Source organism: Fulmarus glacialis, unplaced genomic scaffold (assembly GCF_000690835.1).
Source record: "Fulmarus glacialis isolate BGI_N327 unplaced genomic scaffold, ASM69083v1 scaffold24904, whole genome shotgun sequence".
Lineage (NCBI taxonomy): Eukaryota > Metazoa > Chordata > Aves > Procellariiformes > Procellariidae > Fulmarus > Fulmarus glacialis.
In genome coordinates this window covers 7,219-28,818 of record NW_009206573.1, presented here as the reverse complement: position 1 = coordinate 28,818, position 21,600 = coordinate 7,219, and the positions used below count along the sequence as shown (strand labels likewise).

General features: G+C 48.2%; 1 protein-coding gene across 1 annotated transcript in view; it reads right to left on the bottom strand.

The window, feature by feature from the left end:
- LOC104075345 (EF-hand calcium-binding domain-containing protein 4A-like) overlaps nt 1-20,371 on the bottom strand; it is a 28,121-nt gene extending 7,750 nt beyond the window's left edge. The window contains exons 1-13 of the mRNA XM_009575798.1: nt 20,110-20,371; nt 18,506-18,617; nt 15,534-15,702; nt 13,175-13,321; nt 12,778-12,868; nt 12,562-12,654; nt 9,482-9,669; nt 8,714-8,785; nt 8,222-8,276; nt 4,023-4,102; nt 685-979; nt 382-523; nt 66-147 (exon numbers count right to left, since the gene is read on the bottom strand). Coding sequence (XP_009574093.1) covers nt 66-147; nt 382-523; nt 685-979; nt 4,023-4,102; nt 8,222-8,276; nt 8,714-8,785; nt 9,482-9,669; nt 12,562-12,654; nt 12,778-12,868; nt 13,175-13,321; nt 15,534-15,702; nt 18,506-18,617; nt 20,110-20,322 — 1,739 coding nt within the window. The 5' untranslated portion in view covers nt 20,323-20,371. The remainder of the gene's footprint in view (nt 1-65; nt 148-381; nt 524-684; nt 980-4,022; nt 4,103-8,221; nt 8,277-8,713; nt 8,786-9,481; nt 9,670-12,561; nt 12,655-12,777; nt 12,869-13,174; nt 13,322-15,533; nt 15,703-18,505; nt 18,618-20,109) is intronic.
- Nucleotides 20,372-21,600: the final 1,229 nt, after the last annotated feature.

Here is a 21,600-nt window from a genome sequence, read left to right as displayed (position 1 = left end):
TTTCCCTTTCCTCCTATTTCCTACACTGAGACTGGCAGTAGGACATCCTCGCAGAAATTGCTTACCTTTCTTGTCCAGCTGTATCCCACAGCTGTAAGGCAACCTGGGTGTTATCCACCATCAGACTCTTCACCTGGTAATCAATACCTGTCAGGAAGGTAACAATGATCATAAGAAAGGATGATGAGAGAGCAGCTTGCCATTGCAAGGCCAATGGCCAAGATCAACACTATTTAGTTCAGGGAAATTGCAAGATTGATTCGAAATTGGGCAAAGGACCATCTTTACCTTTAGTTTGGCTAAAATACAGGCAAAAATTGTGTGTCCAGGCTGACCTTCCCACCCTTCCTAGCCAGATGAGTCAGAAACCCTGTTACTTACCGATAGTTGCATTGAGCTCAGCCAAGAACCTGTCATAGCAGAAGCGGTGGATGAAGGAACTCTTCCCAACACCGGAGTTCCCTACAAACACCACTTTAAAGATGCGGTCTGGGGAACAGCTGGCTGGTTCCAGTGCCTGGAGCTACAATGGAAGAAAGGGATGCAGTTTTGAAAAGCCCAGCTGCAGACTGTGCTTTGATTTAGGCATTGGACCCCTGCACTATAAACCTATGGAGCTCTGGAGAAATCCTCAAGTCCCTGGTAGCAGGTGTTTAAGGAAGAACCCCAAGTAATTAGACTCACCCTGGTTTCGGTGCCAACAGGCTGTCCTCTAGGAGGCAATGGAGCATCATCTAATCCATCGGCATTTTTTCTACAGTCGGCATCACCCTTCAAAGTCATCTTCAACCACTCAGCATCTGCTGCCAATGACCATCTCTCCTTGTCTCTGCTCTTCTCTCTGAAGTTTGTGCTGCCTCCTTCTCCTGTCTTCAGCCATGTCCCATTGCCTGGGAAGTATTTACAGTTCTTTCTGTTGGGTTCTTCCACTGCCACATCCACTGGAAAGGTGAAGGGAAGGTCCGCAGAGGCCAGTTGTCTGTATTAAAGCCCACAGACACCACAAATAGGGTGGGAGAGTGGGGGGGGAAGGGGAAGAGGAGGAGGTTGCAAATTCCCAAAACAACCAATGCAATCCAATTAGTGCATATGCAACGCTTGCAGGAACTCTACTTCATACATACAGTCCCCATATACCCTGTGACTAAGGCATCAGCAGCACCCTTTTTTTAAAGAGAGACAGCTCACCTGAGCTATGCTGTATGCATATGTGCCAACATATATTCCATTAATTTTACTAAAAATTCCCACCTTCTGGATTTTTCAAGGATTCTTTGCCTCCCACTTCCCCCAATACTAAAAAAATGAGGCAAAACATACAAAGGTGGCAACAGGAAAAACATTTTAAAAAAAACAAACAAAAAAGCAACAACCCCCCCCTCTATTTTTGTCACCAAATACAACACAAAAAGAAGTAACAAAGGTTTTGAGGTTAGTGAAAAGGGTTTTGACTGCAGGCAGTAGGGCGAGGGCTGGCTGATGTGCACGCATGTTACTGCCCTCTGCTGAAAGCACACAGCCGTGCTCCAGGAAACCAGCCCATCGCTCCCAAACACTGCTGTAGCAGAGTCTTACTGAGTTCAGGCAGCAGGAACCTGCCACAGGTGTGCAAACTGCAGTGAGAATGCTCACACCAGGTCACTTTGCCTGGTGGTGGCTCTGCTCTGACCTGCATCCACGTCTGGCCCGAGGTAAGGGAGCCAGGACCTGAAAGATGTTTGGTTTATAAAGCTTCCAGCCAGCCACGCTGCGCTCTCAAAGGCAAGAAATCCCCAGGACCCCTGCCCAAGCTGTGGTAGCGGGGAATAGGTGTTGCACTGACTGTGCTTACACAAGAACAGGCTGATGCACTTTGTTCACTGCGGGTAGAGCTGACAAGGTAAGTGGAGAAACAATCTTCAGAAGAACAGCTAGAATAACCGATTTAAACTACTGGAATCATTTTTGAGGAGCAAGGCAGCATCTTAGCTCTGCCTTGGCTTTCCATGGTTAAAGAACTAGGTGAAGGGAGTGAGAAGGCTTAGAACTCAAAGGGCTTTATCCACCACAGGTATCTCCATTGCCTTCATTGGCCACCAGATTGCATTTGGAAGCAAATTAGAGACCAGAGGCTTACTACAGTCAATCTCTTCAGAGGCAGCGCATCCCACCTCTCTCTGCAACATTTTTCTCTTGCTACTAGTGCAGGAATCAAGGCAACAACTCTCTTCTCTCACTCCTGCGAGTACACCTCATCAGGGCTGCAAAATTCACCTGCTGCCACGCCTACACTTTCTCTGAGAAAGGGAGCCCACATTCCTGGTTGTCCTCCCTCTATCTGCCCCAAATGCCAGCCCAGAGCCAGGCCAGCTGGAACCTCTCCCCATGGAAAACAGACACATCCTCCCAGGCTCAGGGGAACGGCCCCATCTCCCAGGGCTGGCAGGAGTCACAGCAATGAGGGGCTGAGACTCAAAAGCCTCTTCAGGGGGAGGGGGGTGTGGGGAAGGGACAAACACAGAACTTTCTGAACAGTGACACCAGATCTAATGGATTTTATTCATGTTTCTAAAGCAATGTGGTGTGATACAGCACTGGGACAGAGACAGGTCCAACAAATACTTAGAATCATAGAATCATTAAGGTTGGAAAAGACCTCTAAAATCATCGAGTCCAACCGTCAACCCGGTACCACCATGCCCACTCAGCCATGTCCCTAAGCGCCACATCTACACGTCCTCCCCTTCTCACATCACCCTCACTGCCAGACTTCTCCACCTGTTAAGTCTTTCCAGTGGGTTTATGCCAGCAGCAGCTAGCAGGATCTTTGCAAGAAATAGCTGGGGAGGAGAATGGGAGAACTTGGTCGTTTGATCCCATGGTTAGTAGGTCGGCCAGTCACACAGCCATGAAAGAGCTCTGCCTCAGACCTATCCAAGCAACCTCCCAGCCTGGGCTCAAGAATCAGCCCTGCTCCACCTGGTTTTCCATCAGGAGCCTGAAGGCCCTTCAGCCCAGGAGCCTGAAGCTCAATTCTTAAATGCCACTACCAGAACTGCAAGCATTAAGGGTGAGTTGAAGTTGGAAGAAACTCTGAGCCTAGACCTATGTCTCTGATTGGCACCAGGAGAAACTGGGAAGCGGTGGAACCTTCTGCAGAGACCTGGTAGGAAACAGGGAAGCGTGCTGCCTTTAAAACATGTTTGGGGCCAGCAGTTGCAGGGGGAGATCCAGCTCCAAGCCAGGTCAGGGCTGGGCTGGCCTCTCCTGCCTCTCAGAGGAACGAGGCTTTCGGCCACTACCAGTGTGCTGGTCACACAACTAGTTCGCAAGGGCTGATGCTTAATGCCAGCACAGTTCAGGCAAGCAGGCATAGGTGGGTATTGAAGCCACTGTACAGTTTGCATGTAGAATGTGGCAGGGGGGGAAGGCCTTGGCCACACAGACATGTTCGCCTGCCCTGGCTGAAGGGGAGGCCTGGTGTGCCAGGTGAGCGTCTGCATAGGTGTGGAGGGAGATGGGCAGGATGAACCCACCTGGAGCTGGGCCCTCTCCTTGGGGCTTTCAGCTGCCAGAAAGAACACAAGCCTTGTGCAACTCCTGCCCTCTCCCATGCCCCAGGGATATGGGCTCTGGCATGAGGCGCCAGTGGACAGGATTTCTGCCCGAGGAGGAACTGGCACACTTGGGAGATGATCCAGTCATTTTAATGGAGCTGCCTGACTCGGTCAGAGGCAGCGTTTGTGACTCCCATCCCATGAACGCTCCCATAGCTTCTGATGGCATTTAGGTTTGCTCACCCATTGCTGCAGGTAGAAGCAGCCCAGAGGGGGGCCACCCCCCTGTGGAAATTAGCTTCACGCTGAGCAAACACGACCTGATGCCAAAAGCCAGCTAGAGCCACAGTTAAGCTGCACCCCCCCTGCTCCCAAAACCAGCCAGCACCAAGGTGGGAGAACTAGACACAGGACACAGCTTGACTGACAGGGTGCTCCAGTGGGCACAGACTGACACCACGAACACAACACAGACGCCCATCTAACCGTTTGACCAGCTTGTCGTCCAGCAGGTAACTGCCTAGCACTGACCCTTTCTTCAGCAGGGGCTTTTTGCTCTGTGGCGCCTGGAAGTTGAAAAGAGAAGGGATGAAGAACGCGATTAGGACCCAGGAACCTGACCAGCCCCGGTTCAACCACTCGCCACCTCCGCAGACCGCTTCGGGGAGGCAAGGCTGGAGCCCTTGCAGCCCCGCACCATGCAGTGGTAGCACCCTGCTAGGCTTGAACAGAGGTGAGCACAGGGCTTGCTTTTCTCAGTTCAGCTCGTTTAACTCATGCAAGAAGGCATCACTGATGCTGTTTTCCCCTTTGCAACAAAATCCATCAAAAATGGCGGTGCCCCAAACTGAACTCTCCCTCCAGCCAGCCAGAGCTTTCATTTCTGCGGCTTGTTCTCCACTTGGTCTCACAGCTGAATCCCTCTTTCCCCACCTGCCTTTTTATTATGGTGATGTTTTGTGGGACAGACCAATTGCCCCTTCCTCAGAAGGCACTAGTACCCCTCCTCCACCGGTACTCACCCAGAACTGCACATGCACCATAGGAAAGACAGGAGACTGCTCTGCAAAGCGCAATGCACATGCTCTGCCTTACACGAATATCCCTCTCCATGCTTTCCTCCTACTTACCTCGGACTACACACTTCCTACAGCCAGTGTTTACCAGCTCCCCAGAGAAGGAGAAAGCAGGACAACTCCTCTCACAACCCTCTTCCCCACATACAGCAGTTTTGTCATCCCCAACAGAGTCAAAGATGAGCAACTTGCCCAAGATCACACAGGAAAAGCTGTGGCAGAGAGAGGGTCGACCTGCCAGCTCCCCCCAATGCCATGCTAAAGCCTAGTCTCCCCCCACCCCAAGACTGGCTAACTGCTGTGGCTACCCACACAAAACACGAAGTGAGAGACAGCGTGGCAAGGTGCTCACTGCCTCGGCGCTGGGGGAAAGGGAGATGTACTCGCTCTGTAAGTCTGGAGATTTCTGACACGTCCTCACAAGTTATTTCTGGAGGTAAAGGTGGGGCAAGAAAAGTTTGCAGCCTGCCAGATCTGCCCCTGCCAGCAGTTTTGAACTGACCAAACACCTGCAGGCAGCTCTGGACAGGCCTTCCTTCGTGCTGCCCACAGCCCAGGGGAGGACCATGAAGATTATTTCTTCAATAACCCCTGGCTTATTTTAAAAGGCAAAAAATTAAGAAGCTGCTCTGTTGGACAGAACTCCCAGGACACCTTTACCGCAATGCAGTCCAACAAAAGGAGACATTCTGGACTCCACAGAGGACCTCACCCAACTAGGAACTTTGAGGGGAAAAAAAAACCCCAAAACATTTTTTACATATAAAACTGGTGTACAAGAAAAGCTCCAGCCACAGAAACAATCCAGCACTGAGAAGCTCACAACTGTGGAGCATGTATCTTCCAACACACACAAAGGACCCCCAAGTGCATAGCGACCCTTCAGTCAACACTGATATCAGGCCGTGGTTCAGCCAACCAGTGGCTCTCCAGTGGGGATGGGGGAGGAAGGTTTCAGGGTTTGAGTAGGTTCACTCAAGGGCACTCTCTAGACACACAGAAACAAGGAAATCACGTTACAGCCCACTGGAGCTGAGTCGCAACCTTCAAGTCACCTGCGGAGCAAAGGGGCTCCCAGGTAACCTGCTTCGGCACCACCCTACCTGCAGAGGAAACAGCCTGCAGAGTACATACCTGGGTAAGAAAGGAGAAACAACGGGGCACGTTTTGCCATTGGTTCTGCCATGCTTTATTGGCCTGCCAGGTTTGTGTAACATCTGGCTTTTCACTGGGATGGTAAAGGGACAGACGCGACATCACAGCTGTACAACACACGATGGCAAGGATTCCACAGCAACAGCAGCACAGGTACAAGCATTTTGGATGGGAAAGATTCTGGTTTATCAGTGGGACAGGAAAAATTCTGTTTTATCAGTGAAATACAAATACATGTCCAACGTAGTCAAAGTCCCAAAACACTCTTCATGATGAGCAGACACGAAATTTGCTCTGTCAACATACAGCATGCAAGCATAACTCCATAGCCAGATGAGTCATGGGTGTGAAACGGAACCCGCAACCCCTGGGTCTTAAAAGCACCCAGCAGTGGTTTGCACACAGGCAGAAATAGCCACACATTGCTATCTGTGACCTACTCACCGGGGCAAAACAGTGCCCCACAGTGCCCTTGGACCAGGGTCTGCCCACCCTGGCAAGGCTGGGAACTCTTATGAAGAGCAAGGTATTAAGCTGGGCACTGAGAAGTGCAAAGGAGCAGCAGCTGGGTTGCTATCAGCCACATACAGCCCAACTCCTCCTCCCAACCACTTCAAAATCTTTGCTATGGAAGAACCACTGTTCATCACACCTTCATTTCACAGAAATAACACAACTCTTCCCAGCACTAACAGAGGGTTAAGTTAAGGCCTTGGGTTTCTTTTTAGCCTGTAAAAGCATTGGCAGAGAGTGTCACACACTAGGGATTCCCATGAGAAGGCTGGACTCTCCTTTTTGCTTCTGCAGGGAAGTATTGCTATTTTCTCTCCCCCTTACAGTGGGACAGGCTGGGCAGCAGATCTTCTGCAGGTGTATGACGATAGCAGCATCTCTGCAATCCCTTGGAGCCCTACTTTCTGGTGGACTGAAACGAGAGTGGCCAACAAGATGTCCTGGCTGACAAAGGAAAAAACTTCAGAACAGGCCCAGCATGACACAGCCTTGCCAGAGGAGCAATGGTGGTAGGAGGAGTTCACCCTGCTGCCCCATCCCTACTGCCAGCACAGGCAGAAGGGAGAAAGCAGGTCCTCCATACTATGACTCTCTCTGCTAGGCTCTCTCTTAGGTCCACCTGCAACTGTCACGTTTCAGAGCAGCCCTGAGCAGATCCTAGCAGGTGAAAAGGAGAGGAGAATAGAGGAGAAGCAGACAAGCTTTGCACACACAGAGGTACATACCTCCACGGGCTACCCGCCCCTCCCACAGGAACCCAGAAGCTGATGAAGCACTACACATGGAAAGAGGAGAACAAACGATTTTCTTTGCCTGCTCGCACCAGACTCTGCTACAGAGTGACTGTGTTTATTACTTCTGCAAGAGGGAGCAGGAAGCTCTGGTGCACACACACATACTTAGCAGCTTTAAAAATGAAATCTTTCAGATTTCAGAAACACACACACAAAGGCACACACCTCACCTCCATCCAAAACAGTTACTGAAGTTGTTTTACACAGCTGCTGCTCCACTTGGAGGAGAACTCCAGCCTCTCCCCCAGCAGGGCATCTTGTCCCTTATCTGGGCACGATCCCTGTGCTTCCTTCCGTGTTCCCTTACACACCAGCTAGAAAGTCTCTCACAGCCTACCACTGCCTGTCCTCACTGCAAGGCAGCTACTTCCAGATCTTCAGGTGGGGCATGGTGGCAGAGCAGGCAAAGACACATGGTGGCAGGGATGGGTCCAAGAAGAGCACAGAGCAGCCCTGCCAGTGACATTTGGGAACACAAAGACTTTTTCATGAAAAAATAGTAAGAATTAAAAGTAGGTCACGTATTCGTACTTATCTTGGAGATTGGGAAAGGCCAGAGATGGAGTTGACTGTTCCAGATGTCAGAGGTCCCCTGCTTTCTCCTAGCCCTATGACACAAGGCTCACTACTGCACCTCCACCCCAGCAGAGTTCACAGGAATGAGGAGCTGCCCCAGAGGAACATCTGAAAACATCTGCTACAAACCCAAGGGATCAGAGAAACTCCAAAACCTTCCCATTCTCCTCCACCCCCAGTCAGTCGGGGGAATCCGTCTTCTTCCTCACCACCCAGCTCCAGGGATGCATCCAGCTTCACTTCCCTCCTTGCATGTCCCTAGTGCCTGTCACAACGCACAGACCCCACGTGTGCAGCAGGCAGCACCCACTGCAGCCCTGCACAGGGCTGCGTGACAGTCACAAGCTAATGCGCCTTGGATTAAACCTGGGCAGTTGGCAACAGCAACCAGAGGAGCTCATCTCCAGCACAGGCAGAGGGGTGCTGCGAAGTCTGTATTAAGCACCACACTGGGCCTGATGAGCTCAGGTCATTGTCCCCCGTGGAAGTGACAGGCCCCCGAGTGGCAACAGCAACAGCAGCAGATGAAAGGAGGGTGGTTGGGAATTAGGATTTTCTTTCTTAGACTAACCAGCTTCTTGGCTTCAAAAGCGTCTCGCTCATCTCGAAGTTTCTTATTCATATCTCTGCTCCAAAGGAAGACACAGGAGAGACACAATGAAGCACTCATCAAAAATGGAGTAAAGACCAACATTTGAAAGCTAAAACAGAAAGGGAGCTTGGGACACAGATAAAGATGTTGGGACATCTTGGGATCCCAACTTGGCCAGACATGTTGGGATTTCCATGTATCCCAGCTCAGGTAATGGGCTCCACATGGTCCCCTCAGCCAGCAGCAAAGACTAAATCCCTTCAGCAGAGGGTTTACTTGGTGAAATAACACAGCCTGTACTCTGCCAGAGCTGGCCAGATTGCACAACTCTGGACGTAGAAAAACAAGCAGTGTCTACGCAATGCTTGAATACACTCCCATAGCTTTCTGTAGGAGAAAGAAGTACAGTCCTGAAACCCCAGCCCCTTACATGCACAAGAGCTCAGCATTTCCCCCCAGCCCTGTTCTTACCTGAGGAGCTCCAGCTGCCGCAGAAGGCTTTGTTTCTCTTTCTGCATGTTCTTGGAGACTCTAAACACATCCCTGGGTGAAAGGGATTTTAAAAGGGGAAATAAGTTAATGGGAGAGGAAATACAAAGATCCCTTTCTCAGGAACACTCACGGTGTTTTCAAAGATAAGGGCCTGCCTTATACTAGGAGGATTCAGAGGAAGCAGCACTGCCGCAGGAGCTGGGATGGCTGGGTTTACCCCAGCTCTCCCGCTCTCCTCCAACATGAGGGCAGGCAACCCATTTTCTCCTTTCACACTCCAGTTTCCTCAGCTGCTAGAGATGGGAAGGATGCTCACTGCCATCTGGATCTGAAATATCCCAATGTTCTAGCTAAGTATTATTAGATTAAGCCCAGAAACAGGAACACAAGTGATTAGAAGAGGATCTGTAGGAACTTTATAGAGGCAATGGTGAACTGAAAAAATAACATGAAGCAGAAGCCTCCTTTAGGCTGAGGAACATCTGTATTTTTTACAGTGCTTTTCTAGCCAAATATCAATGAACATATTCATTTCCCACTAAAGGCAGGTGGGAGCTAGCAGTATCACTCCCTGTTTAGGCCCATAAGACCACTAGGATGTTACTTCTTTTCCTCAAGAAAAGACAGGCAATCCTCTGACGAGACCAAGGCTTCTAATTAGAGATCCTTATTCTTTAACTACTTGCCCACCCCTTCCTTCTCTGCCTGGGTCCCTGCCCTGACACCCCCTTCCCTGCCCATTCCCACCTGTCCTTCTGCTCTTGCTCAAGCTGAGCCTCTTTCTGGAGCTTCTGTAATTGCCCCTTCACCACCTCCAGCTCCCATTTGCTCTTCTCCAGCTCTTCCAGCAGGTTTTCATTCAGGTGCCGAAGCCTTTCGTTCTGCACACGGGTCTCCAGCTGCTCTGAGTTCAGAGACTGTAGCTGATGTTCCAGCTGCAATGCAAGAGGAGGAGGGGTTAAACACAGAGAGGAAGGGTTTTGTGCTACAACCATGCCTGTAAAAACAGGCTGAAAAAGCAGATGTAAACAACGAGGCAGAAGAGAGGTAAACACAACTTAGGTCTACAGGACCACCAGCGGCATTGAGAAGGTGAATTGGAAGCAATTATTTCTCATCATGCCAGCACTGGGGAGCAAGCAATGCAATTAGTCAGGCATAGCTGAGGAAATGCTTCAGGCAGAGTGAGGAGCTTGCTGCTGTCAGGCATTGTAGAAATCAGGAGGACTGGAAAAATTTGGGCAGAAGGAAGGGTGTGTTTGTCGGGACTTATTAAACACAGTTGTTGAAATGCATCCTTTAGTTTGGGGGCTTCCTGAGCCCATGGCAGCTGAAAGGGGGATATATCAAGGTGCTAGGGGTATCTCACACTACACCTGGAAAGTCAAGTGATTGGGTGGCCTTTACTACTATTGGAGACAGGACCTTGGGCTAGAGATGTTGTTTAAAGGCCACTAGGGCACAGCCACACTCTAGGCAGCACAAGACCCCACCACAACTAACAAGCCTGATTTGGGAAGTTTAAAGCCTGCTGTGATGTACTCAACCAGTGATGTGATTCCTCACAAATGTGTTAAAGACAGATGCAGCAGTCAAACTCGCCCATCTCAGATGGCAAGTAGGGCATCGCAAGAAGGATCATACCGACACTTCAGTATCTAGCCACACCAGCTAACCAGGGCCCTCTGCTGACGCTGGTGCTACGCAGAAATTGTGGTACCCATCTGAGAACTTAGAGCCTCAAAATAAAATTATACAGTCCATGCTTGCAACCAGAGAGGAGCACCAGGAACCAGTTCTGACCAGTATAGTAGGTGGCAGAGTCAGCCTCCACATTTATACCTTCAGCTTGCCTTTTCTCTCAGCCTACCTTCTCCCCCTCTCAAAGGGAAAGTAAAGCAGCACACGGTGGCACAAGATAAAGTGCTTTTTTCTTGCTACCCTGCTCTCTGCCAGCACACACATACAACAGTCGTGAGCAGGAGAGAACAGAGCTGACCTTTCCTAGGTTCCTTGAAACACACGGCCCACATCTCTCCCCACTGAGGCTACAAGCACAAGTCACACCCAGCTTCGTCTGGAGACTTCCAGTCCTTTGGACATCAGGGAAAATTTGAGCATGACCACTTATGCTGAGCAGTGGAGTTGAGACTAAGAAACAGCAACCCCAGCCCACAGCCTTTGGATCTTTCAATAGGCCAGGGGACAGGCTTTAAGTAAAGCACCTGCCCCTCCCTAAGAAATCTCTATCACACACAACTCTCCCGTTTATGTTGTCTGTACTTGAAAGCGATATCGTAGAACACCACGATCACAATACTGGTCTTGCACCACAAGGGGGACCTGATTATCCACATAACTCTGAAGCTTGTACTAAGCTAAGAGCATCAGAAATGTCCATTCGAGTAAGAATAAGTGTCCCTGTAGCCCAGTACTCCACCTTGACCTATAGCAAGAGGAGAAAACCTAGGAAGAGCATGCCTGGACACCTAACTATGGTCCATTCCCCTCATACACCCCCAGCATCTATGATCCCTGGACTAGCGATGTTACAGGCCACATCCCTGGCTATTCCTCCGTTTAATAAACATTTACGAGCCTGTTGTCCATTTGTTTGTCCGATACGTTTTTGAACTGCTGACACGGCCTGCCTCCTGTGGCAAAAAATCCTGAAGTTCACCAATATTTGTGTGAAGAAGTACGTTCTTCTAAATCAAATTCATACTGGTCTTACTAAGTGTCCCTCTCCTCTGCTGTTGCTGGATTTAGGGAATAACAGTTCTATGTGGATCTCATCCACACCTTCCTGAGTCCATAAAGCTCGCTTACATCTTCCCTCAGCCCCCTCCTCTCCAAAATCAAGTCTAAGTTTTCCTAGTTTCTCTTCCTAAGGCAGATGCTCCATTTCCTTGATCATATTAGTTCTCTGTACCTTTGTGCTCAAGAAGGACACAGTGGAGTTAGAGGAGACCAGAACTGCACACACCAGTTGAGGCACATCAAGGGTGTGGGCAGCAGGAAAATGACGTCCTCTATCTTATTCTCAATATCCTTCCTGATGGCACCTAAGTTTTGCTGGCTTTTCCAGCTGCTGCACAATATGCTGATGATTTCAGAGAAGTGCTATTTCATCCACATTGCTGCTAGGTATCCAACTTGGATACCCCCAGTCGCCAGCATCTTAAAGGTACCTCCCATGAGTTGTTTCTGTGGGGGTCATGTCTCAGTTCTTCAGACAAAAAGGAAAAAGATATCCAGAATGGACCATCCCATACAAATGCCCATGCCAGGGACGGCAGGTTAAAGGGAAGTTTCTGCTTTGATCTTTTCTGTGACTGATTAATCAGTACGTCATTAGGTGCTGAAATGCACATACACAGTACGTACAGCTCTAAGCGTCACAGAACTGTTCACTCTGGGTTACTTTGGAGCAGCCAAAAACCACAAACTAGAGAAATCTGGCTCTTGTATGTCCATACACAGCTTTCTTACACACCACAAAAGGCTCCAAACTCACAACTTCCAAATTTTTACCCCGTCTTCCTTGCCAATAGTTATAGGAAGGAAGACTGTGCCAAGAGAAAACAAAGCAGATAAGAAAATGCGTGGACAAAACATTCACAGGAAGACATTACAGTTGAAGACAAGCCAATCACTTGACAAACCACTTCAACATCTTCAGAGACAGGAGAGAACTAGACTAGATAGTACCAGACTAGCTAGTACTAACCCTCAGCAGATGAAAACCTTTCTCAGCCAGAAAAAGTCTTAGCAGAAAGACAGTAGAAGGGGACGTGCTTCTTTAGGAAGGATTTGGGTTCTGTTACCTTCTTCTGGCGGTACAGGATTTTCTCCAGCTCCTGCTCTTTGCTGCGCAGTTCCTTCTGGAGCAGGTTGCTCCTGTCATGTCTCAGTGCTTCCTGCAGAGTAAAGATACACAGCTGTGTATACAGCACCCAGCACAGTAAGAGCTGTTCCTTGGCCAGATAAGGCACCACCGCTGCTTCAGACCAGTTTGACTTCAGCCAAGAGAGATGAGGTACCTGGCAGATCAGCCTCTCCCTTTCTGCTTTGATCTGTTGCTCCATTTCTTCATAAAGGCACCTGACTTCTCGGTCATGGTCTGTCTCCTTCCTACAAAAGGCAGGGTGCACACAGGTCAGGGGAGAGAAAGAGAATACAGAAAGAAAACAGGAGAGGAGGGTGGAAGCAGATTCCCACTAACAGCTGTGTGGCATTGAGTGGGATTTTAACCAGACCAAATGTTACGCGTGGGCACTGATCCAAAACAAACCCATGGGGATCAGATCAAGATAAAGAGTAATTTTATTACAGCAAGAAAAATCTCTGCGTCCTGTAACGCAGTCTCTCCTTGCATTTGAGGCAGCATCCAAGCATCAGCTGGTTCCTGACAGCAAACGGCCATTATGTTCTCCTTACCGCTTCAATGCCTGTTCCATAGACTCCTTCTCGTGATTCACCTCCCTTATGTATGACGAAACACGCAACAGAAACTCTTCAAAATTGGATAAGAGCTCCGGATGCTCCTTTCGTAGCCGAGCCCAGAGCTCCCGAATCTCACGCGGACTGGAGCAAGCATACAAGAGAGAAGGAAAGCAAATGAGTTTCTGTGTCATCTTATGGACTGTTATTCCAACTCCAACATTCACTCGGGACAGACAAACTGCCCTTCTCCTGTGGTGACCTCCATTACACCATCATAGCAAAGAGGGGAGTTGGACAGTGACAGAGCATGCATGTGGAGCGGGATCTACTGCAAGGTTAAAATAAAGGAAGTCATCTGAAAGAGGAAAAGAAAAGTCTAGGAAGCAAACCTGGAATGATTATTTTTCAAGTACTCAGCAATAACACATTTGGTGTTTAAACCAAGACTCGAAGAGATGAACACTCAGCAGATTTGCCGTGAGCTATGGTCAAGCAGCAAACGGTTATAGCCCAGGGATTTTAGCACACATCACACAGGTCGCGTTCTCACACCAGGACTGTACTGCCGGATGCTACTGTCCTTGTTATTTATTTATTTTACAGGTTTGGAAACTGAGGCACAAACAAAAGAAGCAAATTTGCCCAGGTGTCACATCAGGATAATAACGGAGGAAGCCCTAGAAACCCAAAGTCTCCTTTTTCTGAACCTGCAATAATGATTACACTGTTTTAGCATTTAATTCATCGCAACTTGAACACAGCATTTATAAACTTAGTCTTTCCCAAAGAGTCTTATAAGCCTGCAGACATCACTTCATGCTTCTTTTTGGGGAAGAGCTTTTTATTATTATTTTTCATTTTTTTTTAAATCCATGAAGTACTTTACAGGAACTGCCTTGAAATGTACAGAATAATTATACCTATAGACATTATCCAAATAGATATTTTTCGTTGTCTATGTTATTTGTCTCCCTTAATATTCTTTGTGAAACAAACAAACAAACAAAAAACAACCAAAAAGCTCTTGATTCCCCCTGCCACCATTGCACGATAGCCTCCTTTCTCTGTCCCAAGTTGAAAAAGTTACTAGCACTTCATCAAAACTTTGTGTTTTAGATAACAGAACATACTGAGTCCCGTTAATAAACAAAGCCATTTCTGTCTAGCAAAACCAGTAAAGATAGTTCAGATTTCTGTTCCGGCCCCAATTAGCTTCTGTTTTGTATTATTTCTTTACAACAGCTGGCTTGGCACAAAGGCATGACATGACTGAACTCATTGCATAAAACTGTGAGTAAGCGGTCAAAATAAAACACAGGATAATTCCACTTTAAGACTTGATGCTTCTCAAAGCAGAGTTATAAACAGCAGAGGCTACTTTTCCAGAACAATAATATGGCCTTTCACAGTGCCATTCCATTATTTGAGGCATAACAGCTTTCCAGAATTTTTCAGGACAGGAGAAGTTGTGTAGCATGAAAAGAAACATGAGGTGCTTTGCATCACAATGCAAATGAGACAAAAAAATCTGTTTCATGACAGATGCAGCTCTGAAAGCAGCAAACTCCTTCACTCAGCTTCTGTCTCCAATCCTGTCTACCTCCTGCCCCTACCTGAGCTGCTCCCTGCAAATTGGCAGCACTGTTGGACTACGATGCCTGAAAAAAAGGGCTGCCGCAGATGCTGTTGGGTACCCCAGCCCCAGCAGATGTGCATCAGTAAGAACCAGTTATGCATAATGCTTCACTTGGGAAGGCCCTAAAAAAACACTGGATGATACTGGGGCCATGGACTGTACTGAGGCCACATGCAAGGGCATTAATACCAAATTTCAAGGCTCAGGTGAGCATCCCTTGCCCAGTTTAGCCTTTCACACTCTTCAACATCAGCCCAGTCCCAAACAGTCCCTTGAGCACAGTTCTTTCACAGAGACTCTTAGAACTAAGATTGTCTGAACATATGTGAACAGTCACCCACCGTTTTGGAACAGACAGCACACTCATCCTCCTTACCTTGTCTAACCCTCACATGCTTCTTTTCATTTGCTGCATGCAGATGGGCTTCCACGTCACCAACTCCTACATTTTACAGCTGTGATATGTACTCTAGTTTGGGAAACTCTTTGCGAAAAGCACTGCACTAAAAGTAATTGTAAACTGATGAGAAAACCCAGACTTCACTGCATTTGTTACCAAGCATATAAAAACCCAAGACAGCAGTACAAAAAGCCCAAGCAGTGCTTCAGAGAGCAAGCAGCTCAGTTCACTTCTTTGGTATTTGCTGGTACTTTGAAGTTTTGGTATTGCAAGATCAAAACAGGGTAGAAGTAATGCCATGCGACTCCCCTACTTACTCTTCAAACATGTGGGCTGCTCCAAGCTGCTCCATCATGGAACAGAATCGTTTCTCTTCATCATCTGCCACATCCAAGTCATCTGACCAGCCTGACTCAAAGGTCTCCTCGTGTCTGGAGTGATCCATTCTCCCAGCCCCTTGACACAATTCGATCCCTATTAACTTTCCTGGTGGAAGGAGAAGGGAAGAAGGAGAATAAAGAAAGTCAAATTGGACATCATTTAATAAGCTGCTATTTAAATGGCAGCCCGACAGAGCTCCGCTAGAAGCTGCCTGCACGCTGCTGGTGTAGAATACAGCTCCTGGTCAGTAAAGAGCCTCCGTTCTGACGTCCTGAATGATGTCAGCGTCCAGAGTGCAATGCTGGGACTGAAACTGGCTCCCAGCCCAACAACAGGCTGTTAGGGCTCTACTCACATCTGCGTGAAGATGATCTACCACCCCCGGCCTTGGATTCTCAGCATGTGAAGCATGCAGCGTTAGGTCACTTCACTCCCATGGAGCGGTGCTGTGGGTTCAGTTGCCAATGATCCCACAAGCTCCCCCTCGGACTGCAAGCCCAGCACTGAACAGCACCATGCCTCAGTTCCCCAGCTTAAAAAAAGTGAGGAGGAGATAATTACCCTTCCCTTCTCACGTGCTACATCTGTTCTGATTCAAGTGCTATGGGACAAGGACCGTCTCTTGCTAAGATTGTGTAGAGTGTCTGAACAAAATGAACTCCAAACACGCCCTCCTGCTCCATCCCACGTACGGATGGCTTCCAGCTATCTGGATCCTGTTTCATGCTGAGACACTAATGCCATGAGAACTTCATGCTATGCAAGGCATGTGAAAAATACTGGTGCTGGGAACAAATTCTTCTCAAAGAAACAAATGAAGCAATCCTATCCAAAACGCAGGCCCTCATCCTGTATACAGAGGTCAGACCTCCATTAGCAGCTACTCTTCCTTTCCAAAACATATCCGCTTGGTTCAAAAGGCAGAAATTACATCCCAGCTACAGGGTCAGGAGCCAAGGATGTTCAGAGCATGGATGAGAACACGAAGCTGCTCTAAGGGGAAAAATATCGCACTATTTATGTACCTCATATCACTTAACTTGACCACTTCTTAGATCCGTATGTCCAGAACCTAGCCGCTTCTCTCCCACTCTTAAAATGTGCTGCAAAAAAACTTGCAGTGTGGAGATACAGGCCCTACTCAGCTTAAAACCTGAGGCGCGGGCAGTTAATTAAGGAGATGGGCTTAGACTAGACACTTTGGATGTCTGCTTTAAAGAAAGAGTCGTTATTTCTCATTACCTCTCTTTTACAGCTGGGAAAATTGAGGTAAAGAATGATCTGAAGGTTGTTTTGACGTTCTAGAAGGATCTCAGATTGCTTTAAATTGAACATTTTAAATGTATGCTCTTTTGTCAGTTGTGCAGATGCACCCTGTAACCTCTCAGAGGCCATGCAAGGAGCACTCTGAAGAAGCAGAGTTGATTGCAGCTTGAACCGCTTCCCTTGGTTTCCCCCCTGCACACTCCAGCAGGAAGACGGCAATATGACAGGCCAAACTCTTGAGTTAGGGGCAAAGTCTGAAAAAGATTTCAATGAAGCCAGACACAAAGAACAACCACAAAGAAAAGAAATGCAGAAATGAAGTGTTTTGCCTAGACTGAAGCAAAGGCTACCAACACAGGGCGGTACCTGACAACAGGTGGCTGACACAAAGAGAAATCTTGCCTACCTCTACCAGCAATGGCACTGAGGCAAGTACCCTCATAATGTCCATCTATGGCTATGGCTGGGACAAATGCCTCAAACAATGACATTTGGGAATAACCAAGTCACAACACAGAGGGCACTGTGGATGCCAAGGTGCCCAAATGGCAGCCATTCACCTTCTACACAGCGCTGGGCAGGAAAGCCCACGCTCCCGAGATGACTCTTGTTTCTGGCAAAGGCAGCAGAACCAGCCAACAAGGCTTCACCCCCGCAGGCAGGGACACAAGGCAGACACAGGCGTAGTCAACAGGCACTCAATGGGTTAACGCATTCCCAGAACAGGCTGGCCCAAGACACAGCTTTCCGTGTTTATTCTGAGGAAATCTTTACAGCTTCTCCTTTCAGGGCTGGCTGTTTCTGGACATTCAAATTGAAGCACCAAAAAATCCGCCCTCCCTCCAAGCTGTGAGAAAGCCATGAGCAACCACAATCTGAGCAATCAGGACACTGCAACTCAAGAGTCTCCTCAATCACTTCTGAAAACCCTAGACCACCTGTGTTCACTTGCTTTCACCTGATCCCATTAAGACACCTCCATGTCCAAGGAAGGTGCTAACAGGGTGCAGATTTTCTAAGAGCTTACAACCAGCTAAGGCAAATAAGCACCCACGTGCTTACTAGCAAAGGTTATTAGTGCCATGGCGTTCCTCCTCCTTAACACCTCTTGCCCTGCTTGTGCTGCTGGATGACGACTCTGGTATAGGATTAGCGTTCTCCTAGTGTTTCGAAAAGGCAACAGCAAGAGGAAAACAAAAGCTCATTTGCCAGTGTGCTAGCCTACTAACAGGACTCCTACTAATATCCTTGAATAGCACTGCATAAACCAGCTAGAGACAGTTGCCAAGAGACATACTCTGTCCCCTCATCCAACGAGGGTTCTTACCCAGATGAACAGTTGTGGATCACATGGCCAGATACAGGCTGCAGTATGTACTGTCTCCAGCAGGAGATGTCCAGAAGCTGGCTCTACCAGGTAGGCAGGTAACAGTTGTGGAAGAAAGCAACACAAAAGCCTCAGAAAGAGGGATAGCAGTATTGCACACACACCTTCCCCAATGATATTCACATAAGGCATGGGGCATTGCCCTGCATAGCTGGGACAGTTTCAGCAGAACCACTGCACCTTCTTTCTTACCAACATAAAACATCATGTCACAGGTGGGCTTTTTTCCTTCCTCTGCCTCTATGCAGCCCTTACCTAGGCCCATGCTGAACTCCACAGGCGTCAGGTATCCGTTATTGTTCTGTTCCAGGCTGTCAAAAACAGTCTCCAGCTGTTCAAGGCTTAGGGGGAGTTCACTCTGAAGCCGCTGCAGAGACAAAAGAATGAACAAAATTAAGACATGACTCAGGTCTTCCCCGTGACTAACTCCTGTACCTGCCGTCCTCAGCTTTGGCCCACAGCGATGTGCCCTTTCAGCAGTGCATCCTGGCCGGGATGCGACAGCCTGCCAGTACGGCTGAGTGATGACACAAATGCCTGTTTGGACCCACTGATACGGCAACGCTTTCCATTCCTGGATGATTCAACCAGGACTGCAGATAGGGAGCTTCGGGTTATTTTGTTTGGAGGGAGCTCAACCCTCTTCTTCCCCCACTTCAGAACCGCGGCCTCTAGCTCACTGCCTGCCTCCCTCCACCCCTGCCCAAGCCCTGCCCAAAGGTGGCCGCCCCCCCCCGGGGCACTGCCAGCCTCCTGTGCCCACTGCTGCTCCAAGAGAGCTCTCTACAGGCACATCAGGTACCAGCTCCATCTCTTTGGCCAGGGAGGGAGGCCAGACTTGCGGGTGTCTGAATTCAGTTCCCAGCTCTTGCAGGAAATCTTGCAGATCATAAACAAAACATTCAGTCCATAACAGAGAGTTAGCTTTCTTCTGTCATCTTCTGCCTGGTGGGACTGTATCGCTATTCCCACAACACAGACAAGGAGCAGAGATATTTCCCTTCATAATACATGTGTAGAGCACCTATTTGAAGGGGCACCCAAAGAAGCTTCCAAATAACAAGAGGTGTAGACTAAAACCTCATTACTGTCCGTTAAACACGCAGCTTTAGATAAAAGCGTAATAGATATTTATTAATGTAACTGTACAAAATTAGGCATCACACAACACAAAACTAAGTGAGTCAATAATTAAACCAGCATGTACCTGCCAAGTGTTAATTATAGGGGAAGATATGAGACAGAAGAAAAACAATCCACATGTAACCTTCCTGATAAACCATTAAAAAAAAACTCACAAAGAACTATAGAGATTCTGTTAACAAATACTGTTTTTAACAGAAAGCAGCAAAACACATTATTCTAGAGCAAAGTTATAGTTCAGGCCTCAGTTTTTGAGATCAGGCTTTAGCTATGATTGAGACAAAAAAGTTATACAGCTTTTTTTGTTAAGAGGTTGGTGGATTTTTTTCGTTGTTGACTGTGTTTTGGGGGGAGTTGTTTTTTTGTTTTGTTTTTTTTAAATTTAAACCAAAGATTTTCCCCCCAGATTTCCCATCCACTGCATGCTTAATGTTTGTAGGAACTGTTGCAAATTTTTTTGATTTTATGCGTTCCTTAAAAATTTGGAATTGCAGTCCCCCTTGTCCCAGGAATTCCCTGGAGGTCCAAGGCCCTCCTGGGATTTTTGTGTCCTAGCAGCTGGCTGTGGCAGAATTTGGCTCCCAGAAATCTGAATGAGACAGAGCCCATGTGCACACCCACGCTTGCCAAAATAAAGACATGCCAGATTCTCCCTTCTCCTGCCACCCATGACTTCACAGCTACTGCCAGGAAAGGGGAAGGATTTTTTCCCTCACCTGCATGTCCACCTTGGTGATAAAACCCTTCTCATCCTTGTCACACAGCTGGAAGAGCTCTCTTGCCTTCTCGAGCATCTCCACCTGCACATCTTCCAGTTCGCTCATTTGGCTGGAAGGAGAAGCACCAGGAGCCACCCCATCCTCCTCATCCCCTTCCTCTTTTCCTTCCCAGTGGACGTATCCCAAGAGCGCTGCCCTCTGCTTCTCCATCTTCTCAAAGTCTTTTCCCCCAGGGCAGGGGCAAACAGAAGAGCTGCGGGGCAGGAAACAGAGAAACCCCAGTCAAACGTGACCCTCCACTTTCACCCCACACATCATCTAGTTATGTGCCGTGTTGGTTTGAAAGAACAATATTCAGCATCTGTATCTGTTACTGAGAGGAGGGGGGAAGACAGACAGCGTGCAGAGAGTTTGTGTCAGAGGTACACAGGTACACACCGTACACAACATGGGCATAACCAAGCCTATCACACAGTCGTAACCCTCCACACCGTGATGGGCTCCAGACCTTGCACCGAGCAACGATGCTCCTTCACCATCTCTCCTCCTCTGGCTCAGACCTACAGGGCAGTCAGAGTTCTCTGCTGGTGAAAGCCAGCTGCCAAGGGAAGGTTTGAGCAAAGACGAGAGGATAGGAAGGGAATATTAAAGCATGCAGGCAAATCTGCAGGGGAGCACGGTGATAGTCCCACATCAGCTGAGACAGGGGCTCCAACACCGTGAGCAGGGCCAGCTCCCAGCTCTCGCACAGCTCCCTGGATGCCCTGACCGGGATGCTTCTCTCTGGTCTTGGTTCCTCTGGTAATAACATGTGCTTTTCCTCTTCCTGTTGCTTTTCTACATCACCTTTGAACACCAAACCTGCATCACAACTGCAAGAGCCCAGAGCAGGACAAAGGCAGAGGAGGAAGATCTGTGCAAGTGATGGAGGAAAGAGAAGAAGAAATGTCTCTCCCAGCCCTCTGCCACCCAGGTCCCCTGGCTAGCCTTCCACCTCTGACATTCTCTTGTTAATGCTTCCCAAATAGTAACTCCACCTCCTTTCATGTTATTACAGCACAAAGAAAGATCAGTCAATTCCTACACTGGGAAAAATTTAATAAGCTGGGCACTCCTGCCCCCCTTGCCTCCCAGCCTCTGTTTGGAGAGCTCATAAGCTGCCAAACACAATTTTAATCTGAAATGTTCACCTTTATAGGAAGGAAACCACACGACTATGGAGATATTTCAGAGGCCAAAGAAAATAATTCCCATTACTTACAAGTACCTAAAACAAAAAGGCGAGGAATGAGAGCACCCCTTTAAGCACAGCACTGTGATTGTAAAGATGTATACAACACATCTCTACCCCAACCCACCTTCCAACTTACTGATGCCACGTAACACTCTCCAGCTTTTCTTCATCAACACCACCACATTTTTTAAGCCTTGTGGCACTGATTGCTTTAGACTTCTTCTGCAGATTTGTGTTCTGCATTGCAGGGCAGA